The following is a 27,869-nucleotide window of genomic DNA, read 5'->3' on the forward strand; positions in this document are numbered from 1 at the left end:
TCCCAAGAAACAGACTTTAACTTCTAAGGCAGCTAAAAATGCAGCCAGTCCAATGAATGCTCCTTCATTCTCCAGAAATACACCTTTAAAATGAGATTGAAACATCCTCCCTCAAACAAAACTTGAAGATGCAGCTTTATGGGCTTCTCCTGTTCTCTTAGAATAGACCCTGCTTGCTCCAGTCATGTATTTCATAGTAGCTGAACACCTGAGTGTGTTCTTTATGGGCAGGATTTTAGAAATGCAAGAGCTTGAAAGAGAATGCTTTGAAAACTAAAGATTTTTAACATCTATCCATTTTTGCTTAGAAACACTTGAAAGACATTAAATAATATTAGAAGACATTAAGACATTAAATAACAAATACTTATTTTAAAAATTAGAAAAACTATTGTTATTGCTGAAAGCAACAGAATTCTAGTTTTGAAAGCTAAAAAATCCTTATAAAATAATATTTAGTAACTATTAAATTTTAAATACAATTTGAAACAGCAAAAATTTACCTTTTTGTGAAACTATGTTGTTCTAGAAAGTCAATAACCGAAAAAAGTAAATTAACCACATTTTCAGATGCAATCTTTTCAGAAGTTATTGATTTTAATTTATAGTTCCTAATACAGTTAGCCAAGCAATTAGTAGCAGATTTATGGCATTTTAATACTTTTATGATGCATTTGAGCTGAACACGGCCTTTATGGAAATAGTGAGCTACTGTTGGACTTACCAAGAGTTCTTAATAAAACAAACTGCATTCCTAGCGCAAAGGGCCGCTCCCCATCTTCCACAGACCTGGCAGGTGAACAGAAAACTCCAGTGAAGGAACAGTCATAACCCATCATCATCCTGCTATGTTCTGGCTCCACCTCATGGCTTTTTTCTCAGCTATAGAAAATCTTTGTCTAAATTTCTTGTCTTTAGCTTCTACTACCGTTAACTCCTACTGCTAGGAAAAAATACAGCCAGCCCCTCCTGGACCTGTTTAATCAAAATCTCAGTCATGTCTTTTGACCTTTTTTTACCTGTATAAGGGCTGAAGAATTTGATCCAAACACATTAAGGAAATTCAGAGAATCCACACAAAATGTTTATGGCTTGTCATGATAATTTTCTATTATTTCATTAGTCCTAATTTATTTTTCTTAATATTGTGAGGTAAATTAGAATTCATAGATAACTAAATTGTTGAAGGCTAGACTCAGTTTTTGAATTTAACAAATCTGTGTGGAGCATAAGCCCTTTGGAGTTACTTTAAAAAAAGTATCAGTACAAACATCCAAACAGTCTCTTTAAATACCTTTTCAATTCAAATAATACAAGATTCCTTCCAGTGGTTTCAAAGGAAAAATGTCAAGCTTACAAAGACTAAATACAAAGTAACGAAATTCCACACTGCAACTACAGTTTCACAGATTATCTACTGATTTTGAAATATTTTTAAGTCTTAATCTAAAAGTCTTAAGATTGACAGCTTCTAATGACATTGAAATACACTATAAAAACACACAAAAAGTCTGCAGTCAAAGTGATGCAGCTGTGAAACAGTTTAGAAGTCAAGAAACTGAGAAATTAGAGAACCAAGTTGTGGCACATGCAGAAAGCACACTATGTGGTTTGGGACAGCAGGTGTCACTGTCCATGTGTCTGGGCCCCCGTTTTTTGTACTGAGCAGTACAAAATCCTGTTGGAGATGTCCCTTATGTACCTCACTAGTGTGAAGTTCACTGCAATATTGGTCTTCATTTGTCTTTGCTAATTGCAATGCAAGGGCAATATTTTTTTTTATTACTATTATTTTATATGTGGGAAATCCAGAGACAGAAGGAATGAAGTCAGAAGTCTCTGAATCACAACGGTGCTGTGCACACTATAGCTGAGGTAAGGCTGAGCAGCTGGAATTCTGATGTGCCCAGCCCAGAGTGCCTGGCTTCAATGTTCCAACAGTGACCCTTACAACCATTCTGTGGAATCTCTGAAAGACAAACGGGAAGGCAAAATTCCTCAATGTCAGAAAAGGATAATTTTAAATACTAACTTTTTTCATTTGCATCTGAAAATCCAAACCATTGCTCTAAGAAGGCTGAAAATTTTCCAGGAGTTATCATTTTCTTCCACAATATTTTGCTTGTTTTCTCTTTATAGCACCTTTACTGCACACTTCATGTTTCGTAACGCAGATTATCATATTACATATTCTAAATAAAGAGTTCACCCTATCCCTGTCAGCCTTTTCACTTTTTAAGGCTACAAGGGTTCTATTCACTTTCTAAGGATACCCAAGGATTCTATTCACTTTTTAAGGACGCACAAGCTTCACAGGAACTGATGATGGCGGGCATGTCAAAAATACTTAGGAAACATCTCGGAGCTCTCACCTGAGCGTCACTATGACTGCTGATGGCTGGGCACAGGCTGTTATAAGGGTTACAATGAAGAGGAATATGAGGAATGGGATGAGTGTGTTGCAGGTTCGGTCACACTTCCCAGACACAGCGTAGCCGTTCTCGTTCAGGTAGGTTTTGACGATCACCAGCCGGAGCTGACTGCGCTGGCCCACCGTGGGCGGAGTGATCACCTGGCGGCTCTGCACACAGGCACATTCTGTGTAATTCCTGACCTGTGAGAGCAAGAAAGAGCATTTCCATGTGAAAAATATGTGTAAGGAAGACATTGCAAATAGACATTGCACAACAGGCCTGTGGTACTTCTCAGCTGAGAATCTTCTGCCTTGAGCATCATTATCCCAAGCACAAGCAAAGTTACATCTCCAAGTAATTTTAAAGCTGGCCAGGACTCTCTGTGATGAAGTTGCTTTTCCATTGCTTTATTTCTCTGAGTTTATTTTTAAAAATCTGGAACATATATGGGAAATATTGACAAAACAATTCAATCACTTCTGACAGGGAGGCTGGAGAAAAATATTGTTTCCATTGTACTACAAAAAATGTGAGGAAACGCTCTTCAGGCAGCAGTGAAAATGCCATATTCTGAAATTCAGCAAGCTGCTGACTTTCATATTCAGGCAGTGTCTTCTGCCATGTTAATGGAAGGCCAGATCTGGCCAAAGAGCAGCAAGCTGCACTTTATGCTTCAAGCTCAGGACCTTCCACCTGGATGTGGGTGTAGATCAGGCCAGAAGCAAAACTAGAGAATAAAGGGAAAGCAGAGACTAAAAGAGTGAGACTGGAGGACTCACTGAGAGATCCCTGAATGGACAAAGAGAATGAAATTAAGATGAAGAGACTGAAAAAAGAAGTAGCATTTCACAAGCAAACAGGACTGTGACTTGAACAAGGGGAGGAAGGGCTAGATCAGAAACAGGCTTCTTTCACATTTATGTTACATCTATTTTCACCCGATATACGGCAAAGGGGTATGCAGCAGACCAGTATACTCCAGTGCTACAGAAGAAACTGGCCAGGACATATGCAATGTTATAGGAAGGAGCTTTCTGTTTCAATATTTGCATTTATCAAACCTTGTACCACACCGGCACAGAATTACAAAATCATCTTAAGATAGTGAATTTGAGCACTTAGACATCAAGACATATCCAAATCATGGCAGTTTGTAATTTTTAATGTACACCTTTATAAGCATCTATGCCATCATATAGCCTCACACTTTCTTCCTCATGGGATTTAGCTGAACATCTTAATAACGCATCTATTTATCCAATATTTTACCTCCTATTTTCAAATGTGACTTCAGGTACTTTTTTTCCTCAGACTAAGAATATTCCACTACAAAGATGAAAGGACTCATATTTCATTTGGATTTTTTATAACATTCACTATTACAGCTTAACTCTTTCAAAAAAGAGTCATTTATCTTCAAAACAGTTATGAAGTATTGATGTTATCTCTATTTTGTAATTAAGTAACTGAAATGGATCAAAGATTTCACAAACATGGGTGACTAATTTGAGACAACTGGAATCCTTTTGCTCAGAACATTTTCCATTATACCCAACTAAATATATTCTAAATGTAAACTTCAAATACAGATTGAGGCAGCCCATCTACAAGTGACACTTCTGTTTGTTGCTCATGTTCATCATCCAGAACATGAAGAATACAAGAATAATGACCAATGGGGAGAAGTTCTGTTTAACTGACTTGCCCAATATCACTTAGAAACAAAACCAATGACAGATTCTGGTTTCCAAAGGCAGCACTCCACTCTAACATCACATGAGTACTAGATTTCTTTCTGCAGTACCTCACCCTAAACTCTTTATTGCTTCCAAATGCAAATGCCAAATAGGAATCCTACAGAAATTAGATCTCTTTATCACACACTCTTTATTCATCACCAGAGAAACTAAGTCTGTGTATTAAATGAGACAGATATAGCATGACAGAAGTATTAAGAGTATAGGAATAGATATATGCATAAATATATATTTATAAAAAACAGGTATGAACTGTACACTGGTATCCTTTCCTCTTAGTTTGAACTTTTAAATGGTTAATTTTGAAAACACTCTATGTTATAAACTTAAATCCAAATATTGTATGTTAGCAACATTTTGTGTGTTATACAGTGGCACTAACTCACATTTTTGCTGTTTTTAAAAGCACCATACAAAAAGGATTATTTAATCCAAAAAAGTTCCTTTTCCAAGCAATGCCAGCTCTATTCTATTCACCATTAGCTACTGAGTTAAAACTTCAGACAGCATCTTTTCTTAAATCATAAGATGCAATAGCATGTTTCACAATCTGTAGAGCACACACTCCCAGAATATCTCCCTACTAAATAAATTAATAGTGCTGGTTCAATATCAGATGAAATGCAACAAAGACCAAGCCTGTCTCAGTCCAGGAAAAAATAGATTATATAGACACTGAAATTTAACCACAGGCTCACACTGCAGGCTTTTCCAATTGATCAAAACAATTTTCTACTAAAAACCAGCAAGATAATCTAAATAAGAAAAAAAATAAAGGGAAACTAATCTGTTCTCAGTAGCATCTATGTATGAACAGGATTTTTCAGACCACTATCCAGGCAACCTGAGAAAACACAATGCTGGACCTAACATCCTCCTGCTCCACAGGCTGGTTCATGACTGCAAACTGGGAGACTGATACTTTTTAAGTAAGCTTTCTGGAAAGCACAATCAAGGCCTAAGAAAGTCAATGTTTACATTACTTCTGTCTTTTGTTAATCATCCTTTTGTAAAGGACAGGATGTAACAGAAGAATTTAAGAGTTCATTTTTAAGGAAACTAATATGACCATAATGCTCTGTTGATACTTAAGTCAGATTCTACTTTTCAACTGTCTTCTTGTGCCCAGTCCTGGAAACTGCCAATTTTCCAGTTTGGTTCTACTAGCAGAATGTCCTTCTCCAGTTCAGCATAACTAGAATGTTGGGTTGTAACAAGCAATGTATGTCCAAGAAAGAAAGTGGATTATTAACATCTTAAAAGTTCTTGTTACTTGAGTTTGATGACAACCTTCATTTAGCCTGGAAGAGGTTTAGAAAAAGGCCATGGAATTGGTAGAAGTGTTTTACAAGAGCAGAATACATGGTTAGTCTTTTCCTAGCCCAGGCAAACCACAGACCTATCAGTGCACTGGTGCAGGTGCAAGAGCTACTTGGGCAAAATGATGAGGCTCACACAAACACCAATGACTTCAAACAAATCCTAACTAAATTTAAACACCAATTTAAAACACTTCCAACTACCTGAAGAGTTAAGTAGTTCCTTCAGTTCAGAGAGGGAGTCATGAAAATCCCCAAACTGCTCTAAAAGGTAAGAGTGAGCTTGAAGAAAGACAGTTTGGCATGTCTGCCTATTTTGGCAGAGAGCTGAGTTGGATGACACTGACCCAAGGTACCCCCTCCAAGCCCTGCAGGAGCAGCAGGCACGCAGGTCAATGCCACCAAGGTCTTTGGGGTCTGTACAGGAAACACCAGCCCTTCCTATCCCATGGCATTTGCACTCACTCAGCTGGAGGATTCTCTTAGTACAAATGAACTTGTGCCTCAAATTGGTGTATAACTAAAGGAAGTGGGTTGGCACCATGCAAGTGCAGCACTGCCAGTCTTTCAAATCATGGAAAGGCTCAGAGATGGAAAAGGCACCTGCAGAGAACTTCTCTGAAGCTCAGAGGAGGGATGCTTGAGCCAGGAACAGAGAAGTCTTCGATCTGCACAGGTCCCAAGGGGCTACTCAGGGGTTGTGTGTGGGTGGTGGGTGAAGCACTTACCCCTGCGCTGTGGTTTCCACTACTCATGCAGCCAGCTAGGCAAGGGTTAAAATATGTTATTCCATCTGATCCACAGACAGGGTCGTACTCATTAATCTTACATCCACAGTTAACATTACAGCTTCCAGTCAGATTCCTGTGGGCCATGGCAAGAGTGGGACTGAAGAAAGGAAAAAGAACATGCTAGTAGAGCACACACAGATATCCAAATTCTCCTGTACAGAGGGAGCAAACATCCTACTCATTAACTCTGGAACTGAGAGTTGATTATTAGATAAAGGCTGTGTTAACTCTAGGTTATATATATGATTTAAACAATATAGAACACTCAGATCATCCTTGCCATCAACTAAAAACACAATAAAATAAATAATACCAAAGTTTAAAATTTGTATCATTTTTGGCTAGGTGTGTTTTTTCCCGGTTTGTTTTTTTCCTCCATGAAGTAAGACACCACTATTTTATACATCTATTCTAAGCTGCAATAATTTCTTGTTGATTACTAGTGAAAGATTCAGTGACAAGATGTGAGGACTCTGTGAACTAATAGGCATCTTTTCCCACATACCAACAGCTGTTCAGAAAACAATGCTTGTATGACTTACGTATTACAAATATGTGAAATTCACAGGAAGTTCTCTAGATCTGGAAGACTGCTGTCCTTTTACTAAATGTCTGTAAATGAATCACCACTCTGCTTCCCTAGACCATTCCCCAAAATGAGGCCAAAGCCTAAATTCCTTATGGATTTGGGCATATTTCAAATGCTTCTTTCCCTTGAGTGAAGACAGCTTAAATACCTGCACCTACATGGCTCCTTAAAACTACACAAATCTATGTTTGGGTATTTGAGAGCTCTGGCCAAAATGCAAACAGTAGCTTACTTCATTTCAGTAGTCCTTGAGAATTGGTAGCCATACTAATGTCTGAGAATTACACTGGAATGCACAACCACTCCACGCTGGGCACTACAGTGTAATACTGAATTAACTGCTCAGTCTTGTTTGTTCTTTATCCCAGTACTGCTCAGTGGCCAGTGCTGTTTAAAACTATCTCAAGGAACCTCTGCTCTTGAGCAGATCAGTAGATATCCAGGGAATTTCAGCCAGGCAGGAGCTGAATGGAATCTGGATTGGGTTTGTGGCTGCATCCTCAAGACCCTGTACACATGCTCACAGACTGCTATGGCTGCCCTCACAAGGGCTGCTGCTGGCTTGTCCTCATGTCTGTGATGCGTGGGCAAGGCCAGTGTGAAGATAAACAACTAGCAGCTGACTTACTGCATCCCAGCTACCCCAGGAACCACAAGTATTGGATTATGAATCCCAGTATTACCAGGTAGATTGTGCCTGGGCCTGTCTGACCCTTGCTGCTGGGCCAAAGGCAGCAACTGTGGTGCATCACCCCAGAGACACCTTTAGCTTGCTGAAGGTTGCAGCTGGGCAGCTGAACAAGTCCAGGCTTGTAGAAACTCCGTTTACCTCAGGAGGGAAGGCTTCAGGCTATGGTGAGGAGGAAGGAGACGGATTTTGCTGGAGAGTTAATATCCAGAGCTTTAGTCCATGGTCACAGAGGTCTGAATCTTGGTAACAGCTCGAACAGAATACCGAGCACATGGTCTGATTCGGCTTTTAAGCTCGGGGGGAGGGGGAGGGAAGGGACAGATGTGCCACCAACCAGGTGGGAGGGGGAGGGTCTCAAGGGACGAGGGACACATAGATAGGCCAATGACCCCCAGGCCTGAGGAGCATCCTTTGAAAGTGACAAACCACACCACACCTTTGCTGGAATGTTAAAACTGATTGACAACCCAGCAGGGGGCGAGGGGGGAAGGGGAAGAGAGGTATTGGCACACCTGGGAAAGGGACCCGGAAGTTTAAGACAGGATATTACAACACACTGCAACACACAAGGAATGTTCTTCTGGTCCCATCTTCTACCCCTGACTAGCCCAGAGGCTTGGCTCAGGAGCCATACTGCACACAGCGACTGTCACCCTGTCAACCCATGCTGTGTGTCACCTCACCTCCTGTCATTAGTGGCACTCAGCAGCATGACTGAGCTCAGAGCATTCCACTTGACTGGTTTTCTTGTATTTATACACCACTATTTGCTTTTGCTGAATATGCTTGTCTTGCCAGCTGTGCACTTCTATAGACAATTAAATATTACTAAGTAGCTTTCAAATATTTATTGACTGTCTACTGATCACACAAATCAGGTTCACAAATTTAGCTCTTGGAGCTCCTTTACACTTTATGGTCTAGCTGGATGCTAACCAAAGCCTTTCTGAGTGTTTTGTTTCTTGCTCTATAAACAAACAAGGTACACTTTTAGAAACAAGTTGCAGCTTGAGCAGGAAGTCAAATATCCAGGACTGGTAGTGGTTCTGTCACCTTCTCAGCTATCAGCTGAAATTTGTCACATCATATCCTGCTGGATTTTAGCAAGCAGTATGCAGCAACACATCATATAGCAATGGGCAGCTTTTTCCAGTAATGTCTCAACAGAACTTTTTCTCCAATGGAAAAAAAACACCAAATCATCAAAACATTCCTCAGGAACATACACATTTCAGCAGCACAGTGACAAAAGCTTTTCACACCAACAGAAGAGGCAGCATTTTGGAGTTTCATGAAATCCTAGTCAGCCTGCTGAGCTGGATACCCCAGATGCCTGAATACTCAGCATAAGAAGAGACTCCACAACCTGCCTGGGAGACCCTGGTACGGTGCTCCTGTTGACAACAGGGCTTTACACACTGCACAGGACCAGGGACAGCCCAGACTGCCCGGAAAGGCACAGCTCTTGTTCCAACCTCCACCCTCTCTCACCCTGCAGCACAAATTCTTCTGATCTCTTATCCCTCCACCACCTGAAACCCTTCTCAGGAACAGATGGGTAGGGCTGTTCCACAGGCAGGAGAACCGCCTCCCTATCTTACTCTGCTTGCATAGCTAACTCACTTCAGCTGCACTGAACATTACCATGACACAGGGGTTAGGAAATCAGCTTAAAAAAAAACGGTGAAAGAAATCAGGCATGCAAGAAATGAGAAGCATGAAATGGGAAACTGAACTGAGATCACTGTGATAATTTAATCTCAGGCGCATTTTTTTGTTTGTCCTGGAAGACGACTTAGGTTCACAGATACACAAAATAAATATGCTCAAATTAATAAGAAGTTACTGCAAGCTCTGTCTCTCCAGTTTTCACCACCTTTTGTCCTTGGCTTATCACTGTAAGGCTTATTTGGGGAATTTCTTTTTGTTGCTTAGAGCAAATACCTTGCAGAGAGGTTTGCATACAAAATCATCTGTTAACTGCACTACCAGAAGTTCACTATCAGACAGTTGTAAGAGGCTCATGCTTTTATCTTCATTACCTTCACTCTTCACTCATTGTTCACTCCGCTTTCAGTGGTGGGAAACAAATGAAGAAGTTTCAGTGCTGGGGACATGAAATATCTACTAATGTGTCTGTGTAGCCCCATTTTCATCCTATGGGATCAACCACACAGCACATACTACAACAGATTTCTTGAACACTTATTTCAGGAAGGAATCACTTTTTCTTGAGGGTATGCATTTTTCTGAAAGTAAGCTGAACCAAAGCACTCTACTAATCCTGACTTCTGGCACTGGAAGGCTGCCTACTCTCCACAAAGGAAAACAAAGCATTTATCCCTGAATTACAGCACAGCACATCATAGATTTACCTGCAGCAGCCACTAAGAGCAGGTTCTTAGGGAAATTGCACCAAAGCTAGTACATCCTGCTCATGAGCTGATCTGTGGGAAAAGCTGCCTAGTCTCAATGCAGCAGCTGCTGTAGAAACATGGGATGCCTGAGAAAGAGCTGCTCTGCTTGTTTCAGCAGTGCAGATACTGCCAACTTGCAACACTGCTGCACCTGAGCTGCCAAGGACACCAATCACACAAACAGAAACCAGCCCCGAATGACAGCACTTCCTGAACAATTCTTTCAATTACAAAAACATTGCTCCTTCCATTAATAAGATTCAACTGCAAGTTTGCTAAACATGTGCTGGGACAAAACCCAGAACCCCATCTGCCAAATTGCGTTTGTTCTCTTCTCAGGGAGACTGTTCTGTGTCTCCATGACACAATGCTAGTAAAGCTGATAAAGAGAAGACCTTTATTAGTTGTGACTAACAATGCAAAGGACTCTAGTTTCTAACATTTTTTTCTAAAACATGTTTTTCTCTCCAACTATTACTCCAGGGAAGGTTTGTGACATAGGAGTAAAGTGAGAAAAAGGAAAATACAAAGTGAGATTTATTGCCTGAGTTTTTTGAGCTGTGACCTGTTATTTCACATACTCAGGCTTGGACAGAAACATCACTGTACTGGCAGTCAATGAACATATATTGAGTAAAAAAAGGGGGACCCTCTTCCCAGAAGGTTACAATTTAAATGAAATGCAGATTTAAAAAAAGGAAGTCAAACTATATTTTCATAACATCCAAACAAATAACTGATTTTGCACATGGTTTTATTGATATCACTGTAGTAACCTACAGGACCAAGGAAATACAAAGGGAAGGAGACAACCTCACCACGTAGTTTCTATAATCTTAATATTTGACTATAGGATAAAAAGGATTATCTTAATTTGATCACAGTATTTTTGGTTTGGTATTGAAGGACATTCTGATGGCAGAGATCTGCAGTCTCCTTGTTGGCAAGCAGCTGGAATTGCAGCAATGATGCAATTTTTGTGTAGCTGTCAAACAAGGGACCCTCTCACTGTGTTAGCTGGATTCCTTCTTTGCTGTTATTGTTCTGATCCAATTAGTCACTGCTTTCAAGTTAAGGGACACCACTGGCTGATTGGACTGAAATAGATACAAGAATAACAGAAACACTGTTGATACAAGAGGAAAAATATAAGTATTTTTATGTGAAATACCTCATTAAGCCAATTGCACACTTTAACTAAACTTTACTTGCACCAAAACAACATAAAGCAATCAAAGAGTCTATGTTGAGTCATTACATATCAGAAATGTGAGAGATGGAACTGAACTAATCCAGGAATCTGTCACTGTGAGTAAGCTCACCATGGAGCTGCCTTATACAACAATACATGCAAGAGACAGGTCTGAAAAAAACCAAATCTCTGCTATTTCCCTTTTATTCAGTACTGGTGAGGCCACACCTGCAGTGCTGGGCTCAGTTCTGGGCTCCTCAGTAAAAGACAGACATGGATGTACCTGAGAGAGACCAGTGAAAGTCCACTAAGATGATGAAAGGACTGGAGCATCTCTCTTCTGAGGAAAAGCTGAGAGAGCTGAGACTGTTCAGCCTGGAACAGGCTCAGGGGGATTTCATCAATGCCTGTAAATATTGAAGGGAGGATGCAAAGGAGGCACAGCCAGGCTCTTTTCAGGGGTGCCCAGTGCCTGGATCAGAGGCAATGAAACACAGGAGGTTCCTGACAAACACCAGGAAACAGTTTTCACTGTGAAGGTCACTGGGTGGTGACACAGGTTGTCCAGGGAGGCTGTGGGGCTTCTCTCCTTAGAAATAGTTAAAAGCCATCTGGACTCTTGTCCAGACCATTCACTCATTCAGGACTTCCCAAGTGGATGCTATTATGGAGCTAGAGAAGGGATGCCACATTGTGGCTTGACATAAGGCTCCTTACACTGCAATTCAAACATCAAACACACCCTCAGAACAAGGGGCATGTTCTGGGGCATGGAGTAAAAGGTTCTAAAATGCTGAGATGTATAATACAGAGGTGCCCTTGATCTTCCTGAGAACAGAAGTGCTGATGACACGCCAGCAACAGCAAAACTGCTTGTGCCCAACATAAAACAGCAGAAAATCCTTTCTAATATATTCTAATCTGTGCATGCCTGCAGGTCCCATCCACTTCTCTGCAGCTGGTACAGTTAGAAAAATACTGAGTTACGAAACATACTGAATTATGAAATGTCACTGCCTACTTTTCTGAGTACTGGCAGGCACATAACTTCTATGTTAACTGAAACCTAGGTCACCCCTCTCCTTTGTGGTGGTTGAGGGCTCAATTCACCAAAGGAAAAAACTGCATGCTTAAATGTACAAAAAACAAACAGCAGAAATGAACATAGAAATTATCCTGCAGGGTATGTCTGCACAGCCCAATGCATCTGAGATCTCTGGGTTGGTGCCAGTGCAAATCACACCTGGCATTGCCATGTTAGGGTAGAGCACCATGAAATACATTTATCCCAAACCAGGCAGCTCTCCTGCTTTCCCTATCCAATCTTGCCCCTTGAACTGGCTTTGATATCCCTAGGCTGCACTATAGTCTAAGTAGAGAATGAAGTTTGTTCTTTATTAAATTCACAATGAAAGCATGCTTTTTTAATTCCATGGCCAACAACATTCTTTGATGGCTGAGTTAAAGAGTTGCCTACTAAGTAAGTGATTTGAAACTATCAAATGACTGAGAATGCTTACATATCAGATATTCAAGATTAATTTATGTGTAGTGCTGCCTTTTTACTATCATTTTGATAATCAATGTGGACTTTATCTCTGTGTTAAAAAAATCTAGCTGAACCACGCTTTGTAACATGCTGTTAATTCTCAATTTCTGATGACATTACACTCAATATGATTTTTATACTGATTTCAAAGAGTTTATATATATCAATAAGTTGTGAGAATTTGGCAGTTACTATTTCTCACCTCTTTTCTCAATAAGAACAATTACATGAATGTGGAAGGAAGTAATGTACTGCAGATTTGCACAACAGCTGTGAATTGATGCTTACTTTAATTGATGCTATGTATTTACTGCAAATGTTATTACTTACTAAACAAACATTAGATATTCCAACAAATCCAGCATGAAGGCTATGAGTTACATGACAATAGTACAACTTGACTTCAGTTTAGAAACAGATTTAAATTAAATGGGACCTCTCCAAACACAAAGGTACAGGCTTCTCATTAGTCAGGCAGGTACATTCTGACTTGTCACACAGATCAATTAATTCCCATCTGAAATTTATGTTTTCATTCCTATTAATTTTCATCATCTACGCCCACAGGCTGTCACAAACATTAGCAGCAGGTGGACAATCAAAGCATTCCACCCCCTTGCCATCCCTCTTCTCTCCTTCTTCAGCCCACTAAGCTCAGATGAGGGTATATCACCATACCACTTCCTTCTCCTGACAGCCCCTCAGCAGCAAGATTTAACTCTAGGTCTTAGGAATACAAAGGAGTAACAGCTTTTCATCAGCTCTTGACTTTCAGCTGCTGGTTTTCTTTGCTCTAGCACTAAGGTTTGACAGCAATATAGGAACACCCAGCAACAAGCAATGCAAAACATTCTCTGTGTAAACAGCGCCTATTTTCTTCCTCCCTTGCTTCCCATTTTACCTTTTTGTTTTTCACTTGCTATCCCTCTGCCCCACTGTATTTTCTCTCCATTTCATCATCTCTTTTCCTGCTCCACACTCTACATTCTCTTCAAAATATTAGGAGTCCAGAGCTCAGCACTAAAAGCAAATACACAAATGGATCTGATACCCAGCATCTGGTAATAATTAAAAGGCACACGTGCCTCAGATGTAAAAGCAAAGGGGAAAAACATTGCTTCAGATAGGGTCACACTCTCCAAACACTTACCCTGTTTCTGTGTTTAACCTACATGAAGAACGCAATTTTATTTACTTTGCAAAAAGTAAATAAAAGCTCATGATCAGGCTAGCAGAAAATCCCTTTCCAGTGAAAATGTCTCAAGTTTTACCACACTGCCTTGCCTCCAAATATCCTTTTTCTTTTTTTTCTTGCCCTTCCATGCATTTCTTAATGCCACAGCCCAAATTCCTCACTCCCAAGTCCTTCCTACATCCACACCTTCTTCCTCATTGCAGTCCTCTTCATTCTCTCTGTAACTTTAGGGAATATGATCTAGTAGCTGTCTTGATGATGATCCAGCAAGCACTGGAGGGCATTCACACAAATAGTAAGGGGTTCAGAACCAGTGCACACCACTAATGTCAATAGCACATGCCCAAGTGATTCCTCTCAAAAAGGGACTGTAAACCTAAAATACTATTAAGGTGATAATTAATAAACCCATTCAGAAATAATCTTCACAATCCACTTCATTTTTTCACAATTTTTCATGAGCAGAAAACATTTTAAAACGCTAAGTAAATTCTAAGTAATCTACAGAGGAGACTATTCTTATTTTTCTGCATCACTGAAGGCCATTCTAATGCATTTTCTCACCCCTCAAGAAGCTAAGTTACTACATAAACTGCAATATAAACCACATGTAAAAAACAAGACCCACACACTAACAGCATGTTCTTGTATCACAAAATTCACTAAATTCTCATTTGAACTGAAATGGCTTCTTTAGTATATCAGCTATCAGCATTTTTACATTTCTAGATCAGTCTTATTGGGAAAAGATGGTTTTGCCAGAGATAATCACCCAAGATACTTACCCAGTTGTGTAAGGTATATTTATTCCCCCTAGATTAATGCTTTCACATCCAACAATGAAGAGTGTTGAAAAGCACAGCAGAGACACGCCACTGCAGATCATCGCCAACTTTGCAGACTCTCTTGCACCAAGTTTCAGCTTTTTTATAATGTAGCCACCTAGGACAATACCAACACCAGCACTTGGGACAATAATCACACCTGCCAAGAAGAAGTTCAAACAGCATTAAAACAGGACCTACAGAAATGGCATAAAACATAAATATTGGCATCATTCCGTAATTAGATGACTGCAAATGCTGCACTAAGATCTCCATTGTCTGATTCTCTGCTAGCAAACTGAGTCAGACTTTTCAAACCTCTGGAGTGTTGTCAAAGAATTTATAAAAGCCTCCTTATCATATCAGCAGCAGCCAAAGCACTATAAGAGAACTATTGTACTTACAAGCAGAAACATTGTTTTGTATTTATTTTAGAATGGGGAGAAGGGCTACATATAGGTCCAGTTTAACCACTGAAATTGGAAGAAATCCAGATTTGGACACAAATTTTCCTCCTCCCATTCTCATGATTAATTCCAGCAAAGCACAAGTGCTAACCTCAAGCAGGTCCCCAGAATCCTGCCCACCTGGGAGTGCACACCCAAGCCTGGCTGCAAATTCTGCCTTCTGCATACTTTACTCAAGCCGAATAGCACTTTCCCAAGCAAATTCCATCAGGACAAGAGGAAATGGCCTCAAACTGGGCCAGGGGAGGTTCAGGTTGGACATTAGAAAGAGTGGTTAACCACTGGCATAGTCTGCTCATGGAGGTGGTAGAGTCACCATCCCTGGAGGTGCTCAAGAAATGACCAGAACTGGCACATGGTGTTTACTGACATGGGGGTGGTGTCTGGTCAAAGCTTGGACTTTATGACCTCGGAGGTCTTTTCCAACCTTGAGTCTATGACTCCCTGACTCCTACCTCAGCATTCCAATTAATCTCCCCACAGATACATGTGTGTGATCAAACACAATTTAAAAAATTAAGATAACAGAATTAGGGTAAGACACAAAGACCTGCCTATGAAACCTTTGCTGCTGCAGTCATAAGGTTCAGCAACATATCACCAGGCTGTCCCCATTTGTCAGGTCCTGAGGTGGTGGCAAAGTCAGCAAATGTCTTGCACTGTTCTTTCTGTGTCTCACTGACATGTGAGAAGCTCTTCAATTAAAGGCTTTGCCAATAAAGATGCATTCCACATAGACATGGAATTTGAACTACTACTTGGCAGATGTATCTACAGAGATGTTAAACTTTATAATCCAAACTGTTAGAGATGCTGGTCTCTTAAAGAAGCCAGTAAGACTATCACATGCAAATACCTTTACAATTATTGGAAAGCATACTCATTCTCTGCTAATATCTCTAAAGGTGAAAGGGACATTATATTTATCAAAATGTTGAGATTGTGAAAGCAAGAAAAGAGGGAAAAACAGCTGGCACCTTAATTATCCTGCCATCACCAATGACATTACAGAACAAAATATCATTTCAGGAGGCAGATTCCAAACAATAAGTCTTCACAGAATCAAAACCAGTCTTTCTTCCAAGAGCAGAAATTAAATATAGAAGCTGCACAAGTTCAAGACATGAAATTTGGCACCCAGTGTTTTTTGATTATGATAAATGCCAGGGTTGTTTTAAAACTGAAAGAAATTGGGACTTAATTAAAGAATTGCTGATTAGAAGACAAAAAAAATTGCCAGCAAAATCTTTAAATAAAGATTCAGGTAGATTCAGGAAGCACATGTACTCAGTTGGCAATGTGTATATTAAGCATAGATGTAAAATATAAATAACACATAAATTCTCTTTTTACTAACCAGAAAATTTGTGAACTTGTCATGTCTTTTATTTTATTAGCCAGTAGCAATCTAATACAAAATTTCCAAGTTTCCCTTTCCCATCCTTCCTACAAAAATATTTATAAAATTAACAACTGCTGACTTCAATGCTAAGTTTAAGGGCTGGGATTGTAGAAGCAGTGCTCACTTGTCCTTGCTGCACATCCAGCCTGATATATTTAATCTTCTTATTCTGTCATTTTAATAGTTTTTATCAAGTAATTTATAACACGGGAAACAACAGATGTTAATAATTTCACACTTTAGGCAAGACCACACTATTTTATGTCTGTTAATGTACTGGCTGTTGAGTATTTTTTCTGGCAAGAATGTTTCTGGTTTATCTTGGGAATGAAGTAAGTTATGGTGCAGCCATCCCATGAAGACTCATTACAGTAAAACTCCTGTGTGTGTAGCTACTCCAAGCTTCAGAGAGCACCACAGTCCCATGAGTCAATGTTTCCTCCCTATATGCAGAACACAGGGATTTCATGCCCTGAAGAAAATCTCATCCCAGAAACTCTCAAATGAAAAACACCACATAGTGCTTCTCTGACTTTTCCCGTCCCCACTCTAAAAATTCCTTGCATTTCTTCCAGCCACTGCAAGTGACAAATTCTTCCCATGTGAGGTCTACGTGCCTTCCTTCTTCTTTCTGCTGCTTTTTGTCCTTTTTTGACAGATACCCCTGGACAGCTTCACCCCATACTTCACCTGTGTGCCCACCATTCACTCCACTCCATCATTCCTACGGCACAGTGTCTGGAAATATGAGGGGAAATAAGAACTAACTTGCCTAGCAATCAGCAGTTATTCTATATGAGAAGCACTATGGAGAATTTAAAAAGATTATTACAAAGACAAATGTCTTTGACACAGCTAGAAGAGAAGGAAACTCATCCTCATGACATAGGCCACAGTTCTGCACAATATTTTGGCTACCTTTAGCAGCCAAGTTCTCATCTCTCTCAGTCACAGACGAGTGTGAAGCTTTTGTGGTCTGTAGCTCTGTTAAAAGTTGGACATGGCTGTACATTGGTACAGCAGGGGTCTCCTGAAATGACAGACAGGAGAGAATCTTGGGAGTTCTGACTAGACTAGATTGCTGTCTCAATGTAAATAAGTAAAAGTAAGGAGAAAAACACCACCCTGGAGAAGAGAGATAACTGAAGGATGGGAGAGACAAACAACTTTTCACTAAGAGGAAAAGAAGATAAAGGTATTTTAAAGATCAAAGAGGAAGTAAAATTCACAGAAAAGAAGAACAGTGTTAAGAGACTTTTTAAAGCACACAAATTGCAGTCATGTCTATGGTTTTTCTAGCTTGTTTTTGGGGTCCCCCCCCCCGCCGGAGACCATCAACAAAATAAGAAAGCATCTGTTTAGGCCTATGCAAAAAAAAAAAAAATCCAGCCCTTAAATAATATAAATGGGTTCACATCTTACTAAATACATATAACAAACATCAAAAAATAGTCTGAATATCTAACCAAATGCAGGAAGCTGGATCCAATCACCTGTTTGAACAAACACATTTTGGTTCATTCCTAATTGACTCATTTCATTAGCCAAAGCCACGCTTGCAAGGTAACACTATGTGGCAATGCCTTACCAGTGTAGATGCTGGCATTGGAAGCTGGGATGCCAAACTGTGACTCGATGAACTTGGGAATGAAGGTAATAAAAGCTGTGACAATGGCACTCTCAGCTGTGTATGACAAACTCACAAAAAGGAATGTCATGTTGCTTAAGATCCTGACAGCTGCTCTTGGAAGCTCTATAAAATGACAAAAATGACAAACGAATGTTATAAACAATGAGTGAGAAACGAAAGCAAACTGAAACAAAACCAACTGATTTTCTTTGGGACAGACTGGCAGTAATGGCTTGCTAGCAGCTGCTACATTTGCTAGACAGAAGGGAGAGTGCATACTTGGGACTGCAGCCCTTGCTCTCTGCTCTGACTGACCCCATCTCACTGCCTCACTCAGGGCCATGGTCCCACTTGGCACAAACACAACTGAGGTGTGAATCAAAAAAACTCTGAAAGAACAGAACAGTAACACCACAACAGAAAGAAAAACAGCAATAAAATGCAGAGATTTTGGAATTATTCTGATATCTTGAGATTTTCTGAGAAATCACACATATCACACTGTACTGAGATTTGCACTCCACAGGAGGAAAAAAGATCCTATACTCCCCGTTACTCTCTGCTTCAAGGACCATGCTTGTAAAGCTGGGGTAATAATAATCTAATTTGAAAGGGGAACAAAAATATTTTTAGTTAAACATTTTTCTACATGATTTAAAGGCATTTACAATGATGCAGACAAAGCATAATGAAAAAATTACATCAATGATATCAAGGAATCTCAACATACATTACATACAACTCAATATTCTCAGAAGGGATAAAGCAATCAATTAAAAATGAGAGTACATCATTAACATAAATTGAGAAACTATTCATAGATGTTGCAATTATTCTCAAATCAAATATCAAACCCCCATAGAATTCAGCACTGTAGTTAAATTTAACACTTACATACTTTAAATTTAGTCCTGCATGATGTCGAATTATCATCACCCTATTCAGCACTTAATTTTTATCAGCTAGATGCCTTGATTTTAAACATGTCTTCTTTTCCTTGGGGCTTTTTTACCCCAGATCAATTTTTTTTCAAGCGTTATATCTAACCTACTATATTTCAGATTTTTTTAATTTGCTTTTCACTTGGTACAGAAATAGAATAGTGCTTGAATCAAAGCCAGCTGAATTCAATGGTAAGAGCACCCATTAGAAATACATGTTGAGCAAGAACAACTGAGAATTTTACTGATGTTAAAAGTTGTCAAGACAAAAATCTGTCTCACTTTCTGTACTGACTCCAGTAGGTTATCTGTATAAAAGCAAACAGAATTTCACTTGCCATGTCAAAACTTGTCAAGCTGCAAATTAGCACTAAAGTTGTCTGACTGCATCTAGTATTAGCTTATGCGAGTTGTCAAAATTTATACTGAATTCATTATGAGTACTGGGTTTATAATATTTATTATGAGTACTGGGTTTATAATTTTAATGTAGTCAAATGCTCTCCTGCTACATCTATGAAGAAACATACTAAACGTTAAATACAAAATCTGGTGGAAATAACTAATGAATAAATCATATTAAGAAGCAACATATTTAAGAAGCAATATATATTTTAATCTTAATGGGTTTTGCCACCTACAGCTTTAAAAAATAAAAAAAAAAGTGGTGGTGTTTGCAATAGAAACAGGAGCAAGCAGTTACAACCATGCTGATGCTGCTGTGAGAAAGGAGTCAGGCAACAGAAAGAAGGATTGGTCCTGCTGGAAACTGAGATACTTAGTGGCAGCTGCTCACCTAGGTTTAAAACGTGGTAGAAAATAAGGTATCATCACAGAGAGAAAGATAACTTTATTAGGATGATGAAGTGAGTGTTCTTTATAGAAATTAATTGGTAGTTCTTAGCCGAGAGCTGAACTCAAGGTGTTTGCTAAATCGATTATTTTAAAGTCTCGTCCAGACATCATAATATGTGGTAAAGTTTGCCCTTCCTGATAAAACTAAGCTTCAGGAAAATGTCTGTTTTAGACTTTTCAGTCAACTGGAGAATTAATTTGGCAAAGAACTGCAGAGCTAACGAACATTTTGCTCTGGTGCTTGTATGTAGAGCTGTACTTCTGTTGACTCCTACTTACATCTCATCTGAGCACTCAGGCTAAAGGTCATTATTCATTTCAAAACTAATTAGTATTTTGAAACGGGATTTCTCCTGTTAAGTAGATAAAACTTAATGTCTTGGAATAAGCACACGTTCCCTTATATCCATCTGAAGGGCTCTTCAGAGAACAGCTTCGCTGATTACTATAAATTTTGGCATGAAATAAAGAGTTTATTTCTGCATGCCACACTAATGCACGCCACCTGGAGCACTTAAAGAGTTATCTTCGTGGTTTATAAACAGCAACTGTCTGGCATACAAGGGGAAGTTGCTATATAGTAAGAAACTTGGAAATAAAAACACTCATTCAGAGTTAGACTTTCCCTGATTTCCTCCCATGATCACCATCAAACCTGGTGTGACAACATCTGTACTACACTTCTGAATTTTAAAATCTATAATAAAAAGGTACTGCTAAGTAACTCATTATCTTTCAACCACAGTAACTGTAGTAAAAAGTAAGAATGCTAAAAACTTTAAGGTTCCTTTAGACTACATAATCAATCATGCTTTTAAAACATTTCTATGCCAAATTATTTTTGTGTAGCTAGCCATAGGCCAAGGTTTTGATTTCAAGGTGATTATTAAACCTGTCAGGTTTGATTTTTTTGGAAGACACTTTTCTCAAAAGACATTGCATGCTTTTGCAAATTTGCATCAGAAACACACTACAGAAATTGCAATTTCCCTCGTTCTGTCATCTAAACTAATAAACCTCTATCAATTACACTCCTAGAACTAAAACAATCTTTTAGCATACCTGCAAACATGTTTATATTTCTGCGTAGTAACTCAGATTTTAACATCCAATCTTTTTTTTCTTTTTCCCCCAATAACCTAGTATATTACTAAGAGTAAATTGAAACCTGCCTTGCTGGACTGGTTTGCTAGACTACTGTCAATTTTCTTCCTTTCATGATCTTTGACAGTATTTTTTCTCTGGTCAGTATTCTTGTTTTTTCCACTCATGTGCTGTACCATTATTTGATTCATGGTAAGGGAAGAGCAAGAAAAATCTGCAAGTAATACAAGTATTCATAAATATATCTCTAAGCAAAGCACTGTAAACAGAATTTCAATAAAAACTCAAATAATTCTGACTTCACCTCCTTTTTCAACATTTAATATAGTTTCTTTTATCCCTGTTCCTGCATACCCAGCCCAAGGCAATGCAATGAATACCATCAGAAGAACAAATCATTCCAGTCTACAGCACTATCCTTCTGCAGTCCATCAGAAAAGTCTCCTGTAAGGGTGAGGCAGATATCAGCCAGAAGACCTCCCTTGTGCCAGTGCTCCCAGTCTGGACATGCTTCCCAAGCCTGCAGCTATGGAGAGGGCTGGCTCCACACCAGGGTCTCGGGGGCAGCTTCCACTCTTGTGCAGTGCAATGCAGAGCCAAGATTTGAGACAGAATCTCTGGTTTGTTTATCAGAATGGAAACCAGCAAAGTGACACACAACTATGTCAAATACATCCTGCATGGAGCTAATCACCAATCTCCAGAACAGTATTTTGCCATTTCGTTATCTACTCCCACACCATTTAAACAACCTCATTCAACTCTCAGGACAGGCACTAAGCACCTGGGTGGTGGCTGGATCATTGAACAGCCCCTAATACCCCATCAAGAGAGAAGGGGTTCAGAGCCAGTTTGATATCATTATTACTTATTTTAATTTGATTTAGAGCAGGTCCTCAAGGCTCCAGTTAGCACTGCTCATCACTGCATGGAGCTATGCCAATCTTTTCTATTTTGAGCTCTTCAGGACAGCCTAAGAAAGGACAGGAGGGAACTGCCTTGCTCAAGGTCAGTGGCACTGCAGGATCTCCAGCCCATGGTCTGCTGAGCCCTCTGACATTCCCAGTGCCCACCAAGTGCCCCCACACACAGCCCACTGTCGCCTCCTCTTCTGATGCCTGTTGACAGAGCTTCAGCTAGCACAGAAACTCCAATCCAGCTCCTTGGCAAAGCACTTCAGTGGGCTTGTCCTGCAACCACAAGCCCCTCAGGAGTTTCTTTTATCTCTGCTGATGCCGTGACAATCATTATTATCCTGTCTCTGCCCCTCACAGGAACTCACCAAGAAAGGCACAGGACAGCTGGTAAATGTGACAAGCCAGACAGGAATATTCTACATTTAAGAAAGGGCTGTACATAGGAACAAAACAAAAAACCTCCAAAGACTACAAAATACATGTAATTAATTAGATTAATTATTTTATTCAAATGAGATCAGACTTTTATAAGATACATATACATTTACTTTCTTTACCCTGCTCCTTTATTCAATTGCACAGTAAGTTTCATTATAGTGGTAAGTGAAAGGGACTGCAGACACAATTTCCATGGTACAAAACCCTAAGGGTATCTAGGTATTAAATGAAAACAGTAGTTTTGTCTGCTCAGATTCATGTTATCTGTACATATGGGATTGAACCGTGGTTTATTCACTATAAAACTTCTCTAGCTCATGTAATCTACACTACCTCTATTTTTCCCAATAAACTACATCAAATTTTCTTCCTCCTGTGACCTACTTACTCTTTTATTTAGTACTTTTGATACCTGACTCAGAAGCATTCTTCAGCTCACATTTTCTACTTGAAACGTAAGTAGAAAATGTGAGCTGAAAAGACTGAATTCCAAGCCCTTGCAACTTGAAACAATGAAAAGGCAAAGTTGTATCTGTATTTTTATCTGATTTCAGCTCCACCATGGGCCAAAATAAAGCTCAGGTCACTGAAGTTTGAGGCTACTTGAGGATGGAGCCAGTTTTTGTTTTATTTCTTCAGCTTATACTGGCAGTCAGCGCAGAAAAAAAGACTCTTACGACTTTTTTATACCTTTTCATTCACCTAGAGAATTAACTATGAAATTAGGACAAGTTAGAGCAGGAGAAAAATCACATTGCCAGGCTTCCCAGGTAAGATGAGATCATATTGGAAGAAGAAAACAGTTACTTTCCTTACCAAAGCTGCATAGATTTCAGAGATTTGATGGCACTGACCTCATGGCAGACTATGACATCACTGATATTTATTAGTATAGAACAGAAGATATGACCCACTAAATCAACAGTCTTCTGGCTACTGCCTAAGTGGAGTTTCTGCCCACAGTGCTATAAAAAGACGAAGCTCTGAAATTCAATGGAAAGTATAAAATGTTCACTGCCTCTCAGAAGAAGCAATGCTAAATGACTTAGACACATATGATCCTTTTTTCCTTCCCATTATAAACAAAATTACCTCAGCTGAGAAGCCTGAGGCATGATCTTATTCCATAAAGCCCACTTAAACTGGAAAAATAATTAAATGATAGTGCATTCCTGCTGCAGGCCTTCTTTGCTAGAGTAACTGACACTGAATGGGAAAGCTATTATCAGCTTATAGAAAAATACTTTTTCTGCTTATCTCAACTAGCTTGCTATCTTTCTGGCATGTTTCTTTTCACTGTTCCACATGGTGAAGTTTCTCCTCTAAAGAAAACTAAAAGTTTTGTGTAGTAAAAGTTCTAATTTGGTAGCTCCATTATTATATTCATATAGAATTTTATAGAATGCATGTTATACATCTAGGCAGATACATACCAAAGAAACACATGCCAAAATGAGGCATACAGAAGTTTTCATTTTTGTAAAAAACAGTCCTAGAAAACATTCTCCCAAGCAAATACTTGTTTTTTCTGTACTAGCTGTGCCTGTAGGGACAACATGGCCTGGAAGGTGAAACTGTATCAGAGAACCTGCGCCAGCAAACCCACCCAGCTGCAGTTCATCTGTACTCTGTATTTTTCACCAGGCACACCCAAGGGGGAAGCAGTGTCTCTGCTGGGACACTGTCTGCAATCATCAGGAAGGAGTCCAGCAAAGACCAGACTCCCCCAATTCCCTGTGCTACTGAGAAAACCTTGACAGGACCAATCCTCAACTACTCCCTCTGATCAGAGGCCAGTAGGTTTGAAGGCAAATAAAAACCACAACTAGTTGTGTGGATTGAGGAGAAAAGAGACTCACAAATATGGAGACTAGAGTCTTTAAAGGAGGAAGGAACATGTTCTGATATTTGAGGTTCACTTTGCTTGCTCTTTGCTTGCCTTGTACCTTAAAAAGCTGATTTGAAAGCTAATAAAATCACCAAGAACGTTCTGGTATCCTCTTTTTTCTTTACTTCTGTAGAAATTAACAGCAACTTTAGGTACCCTGAGAGAACCAGTGTAAATGTAATACAGAGCAAATCAGTGTGTAGGTGTGCAAACATAACTTTAAATTACACTGGGTTTAGTCTAAAAACAGCTGGTTTTGCTAAGCCTTGTCTACTCAGCATAAAAGTGATCATAAATGTTTCATTAAAAAGTCTGCCAATCATTATAGCCTGGACTTCTATCCAAGTAAAGAATAAAACTGTCTATTTCTACAAACACTTCAAAGTTTTGAGATCAAATTATGTCTGATGGTACAATAGATATTTCATGGTTTCTCCCAGTTCCAGCTGCATTTATCAGGCTACCATGAAATGGCACAAGCCGCATTTGCCTCATAGAATCCAAGGAGGACACAACAGCACTAACAACACAATGGCATCAAGGCACATTCACTCTTATCTTACACTATTCAATTTTACAATACTATTGAGTCTGTATTGTCAATTTGAATTCTATACGCTTCACATTAATCAATTTGTAGCAACACTGCCCTTCTTCCCCAGGCAACTTGTCAATGATTATTACTTACTGATACATTTCACAGTAATGGCTACTCCTTGAATAAAATAAAAATCTCTACTACTTGTCAATCTTTTGATCTCTTCACGTTTCAAAATTAGCACAGCTTTTATTTGTCTTAGCCTTCAGAAAATAGTTTGCAGTACAAAACAGATAGGAAAGGAATATGAAACAAATCATCTTTTTCAAATACATGAATGTAACTGAACTCACATACCAGAACTCCTTCTACTTGTTTCACTTACACTGTGGAAGAGCATGTTATTCCAAGAAATTTAGCTTATAAAGCAGGTGTGACAATTGCAAACTCTAAGATGCATAAATACATGAGGTACGAGTCCTGTAACTATAGGAAATAGCCTACCTGTTTGTTACAGGTACAAAAACACTGACAATTTAAGGAAAAGAATGTCTTACAATCATTGCTGCACTGCTGCACCCTGTCATTTTAGAGGATGAGCATCTATTAAAATCTCAATAGCAAAACATAATAGCAAATATAAGATGTCAAAACTGCCTTCAGTTACACCATACAATCCTGGATGACCCTGCACACCAAATCTAAAGCATTTATAAATTAAAAACAAACTTTACCTTTAACATTCTCTCCAAATCCCATAGAGGCAGAAACTGAACTGTCTGTTTCTCTTTTGCTACTTGTTTTCTCTTTCATCACATCATCATCACTTGAAACATCATCAGAATTCATCTTCTTTTTCTTTTTTTTATGTCGAGGAGGGAGCTTTTTCGGAAAGGTAAACATGGGAAATATCACAAGGAGCATAGCAATGGCACAAAGGAGAAATCCACTCCACCTAATGCCAGGAAAACAGGAATGGAAACACAAGCAAACACATTACATGAAACAAAAAAATCAAAGTTACTATTAGAAGCTGCACTGCCTAGAAAGACACATTTGCAAAATATGAAAAACTGATGCTAAGAGTAAAGAATTGGAATGGGGGAAAACCTTGACTGTACTAAATTCATTAATCAGAAGATGTTTCTGTTGGCTTATTTATTGAAAGGTATTTATCTAGCACCCACCAAATTTTATTAAGTAGTGTCAGCTTTAAGTTACCAAAAATTTTCAGTTTTGGTAATTTTTCAGTACCAAGTGCTGAGAATTAGATATTCACTTTGACTTAGCCTTTCACAGATGATTCCCAGTAGAGCAATATAGTATTTCTCTGGAGAACACAGTAAAAGCTATCCATGTCATGAGAAGATAAAATGTCCTGATAAATACATCAGGGCTAAATCTGTTCTGCTTTGCAGTGCCCACCTCTCCCTGCCCTGACTGTCCAATTCTCTCCCTTCAAAACTGAAGAGTTCCCAAAGCCTGAATGTAAAAACTGATGTGCAACAATTCATTCCAGGGCTTATGCCCAAAACTCTGTTCTGTAACGGCAACCTGAAATAGCCTTCACAAAGAATTTCATCTTCTCTCCCTCTGTCTTTTAAATATGGGATATAAAAACAATGCTAAAATGATCCCTTGGCTCTCAGGGAACGACCTGGGACATCCCCACAGAAGGGACAATCTGTGGGATACAGAGCAGAGCCCTTCAGCTGCAAACCTTTGTCCTCCCCGTAGCCAAAAAGCTTCATGGACTTCACCCCAGCACCACAGATGGGCAAAAGGGCTGCATGTGAAATTCTGTAGAGTTAACTGGAGTCAGCAGCCAGAACACTGATAGCAGAGTGTCAGATAACATCATTTCTCCTCTAACAGCGAAAGACTAACGGAAACATAACCTCACATAGCTGGTTCCATAAAGAAGGACAACCTCAGAATCCACCCACAAACTTCTTCTTACATACTGGAAGTGCAGTTTTCACTACAGACTCATCTCATTGTACCAGGTTTACATGGCAAGGTTTTGGTAGCAGGGTGGGGACTGCAGGAGTGCTTCTGCTGTGAGACGATGCCATGAGCTGGACAGAGACAGCTCCAGCCAGTCTTAAAACAGATCCACCACTACCCAGTGCTGAGCCTATCAGAATGCTTATGGCACCTTGGTGTTCCCTTAAGAAAGTGAAAAAACACTGCACAGCAACTGTGTGAAGTGAAACAGCCCTGCAGACCCAAGGTGAGAGAAGAAGGGGAGAAGGAGCTCCAAGTGCAGAGATTCACCTTCAGTCACAGAACAAGACCATGGTATCCACCTCCAGACTGTGGGGAATCCACACAGGAGCAGGCTCAAGCAGGAACTGTGGCCTGTGGAGTAGAGCTCCCACAGGAGCAGGTTTTCAGGCAGGCCATGTCACCCACAGGGGATGCTGCAGGCTGGAACATTCTGTTCCTGGAGGAACCCCACAGAAAGGACCTGTGCTGGACCAGTTAATAAAAGACTGTCCGAAGCCGAGAAGGAGCAAAAGAGACAAGGTGTCACTAAACTGACCACAGTCCCTTTTCCACAGCCCACTGCATCACTCCAGGGGAGGATGTAGAAGAGTCAGGAGTGAAGCTGAGCTTTGGGAGGGGGAAGGAGTGGGTCAGAAGTGCTTGTAGGTTTCTTTTTAATTCTTTCTATCCTACCCTGTTATTAATTGGTGATAAATTAATTTCCCTACAACAAGTCTACTTGGCCCATGACAGCAATTAGTGGGGGTTTTCCCTGTCCTTGTCTCGATCTGTGAGCTTTCCATTGCACTTTCCCTCTGTTCTCCTGAGGAAGGGGAGTGAGACAGCTTGGTGGGCACCTGGCAGCCAGCCAAAGCCAACCCACCACACAAATCTACACTGGTATTTGGAAATTCCAGTGAAGTCAATCACGTTACTATAATATCCAACCACAACAACAACAG

At 39.6% G+C, this 27,869-nt stretch overlaps 1 protein-coding gene across 5 annotated transcripts in view; it reads right to left on the minus strand.

Moving 5' to 3' along the window:
* Positions 1 to 27,869, minus strand: part of SLCO5A1 (solute carrier organic anion transporter family member 5A1) — a 78,153-nt gene that overhangs the window by 12,091 nt on the left and 38,193 nt on the right. For 3 of the 5 annotated variants that reach the window (XM_074552244.1, XM_074552257.1, XM_074552254.1), the window contains exons 4-9: positions 25,653 to 25,873; positions 18,196 to 18,360; positions 14,700 to 14,898; positions 6,219 to 6,378; positions 2,373 to 2,614; positions 725 to 789 (exon numbers count right to left, since the gene is read on the minus strand). In XM_074552244.1, the coding sequence (XP_074408345.1) occupies positions 725 to 789; positions 2,373 to 2,614; positions 6,219 to 6,378; positions 14,700 to 14,898; positions 18,196 to 18,360; positions 25,653 to 25,873 (1,052 nt within the window). Of the gene's footprint in view, positions 1 to 724; positions 790 to 2,372; positions 2,615 to 6,218; positions 6,379 to 14,699; positions 14,899 to 18,195; positions 18,361 to 25,652; positions 25,874 to 27,869 lie in introns of those variants that run through there. The other 2 variants (XM_074552252.1, XM_074552262.1) reach the window with 2 other exon arrangements.

The sequence above is a fragment of the Zonotrichia albicollis genome, chromosome 1, assembly GCF_047830755.1.
Source record: "Zonotrichia albicollis isolate bZonAlb1 chromosome 1, bZonAlb1.hap1, whole genome shotgun sequence".
Lineage (NCBI taxonomy): Eukaryota > Metazoa > Chordata > Aves > Passeriformes > Passerellidae > Zonotrichia > Zonotrichia albicollis.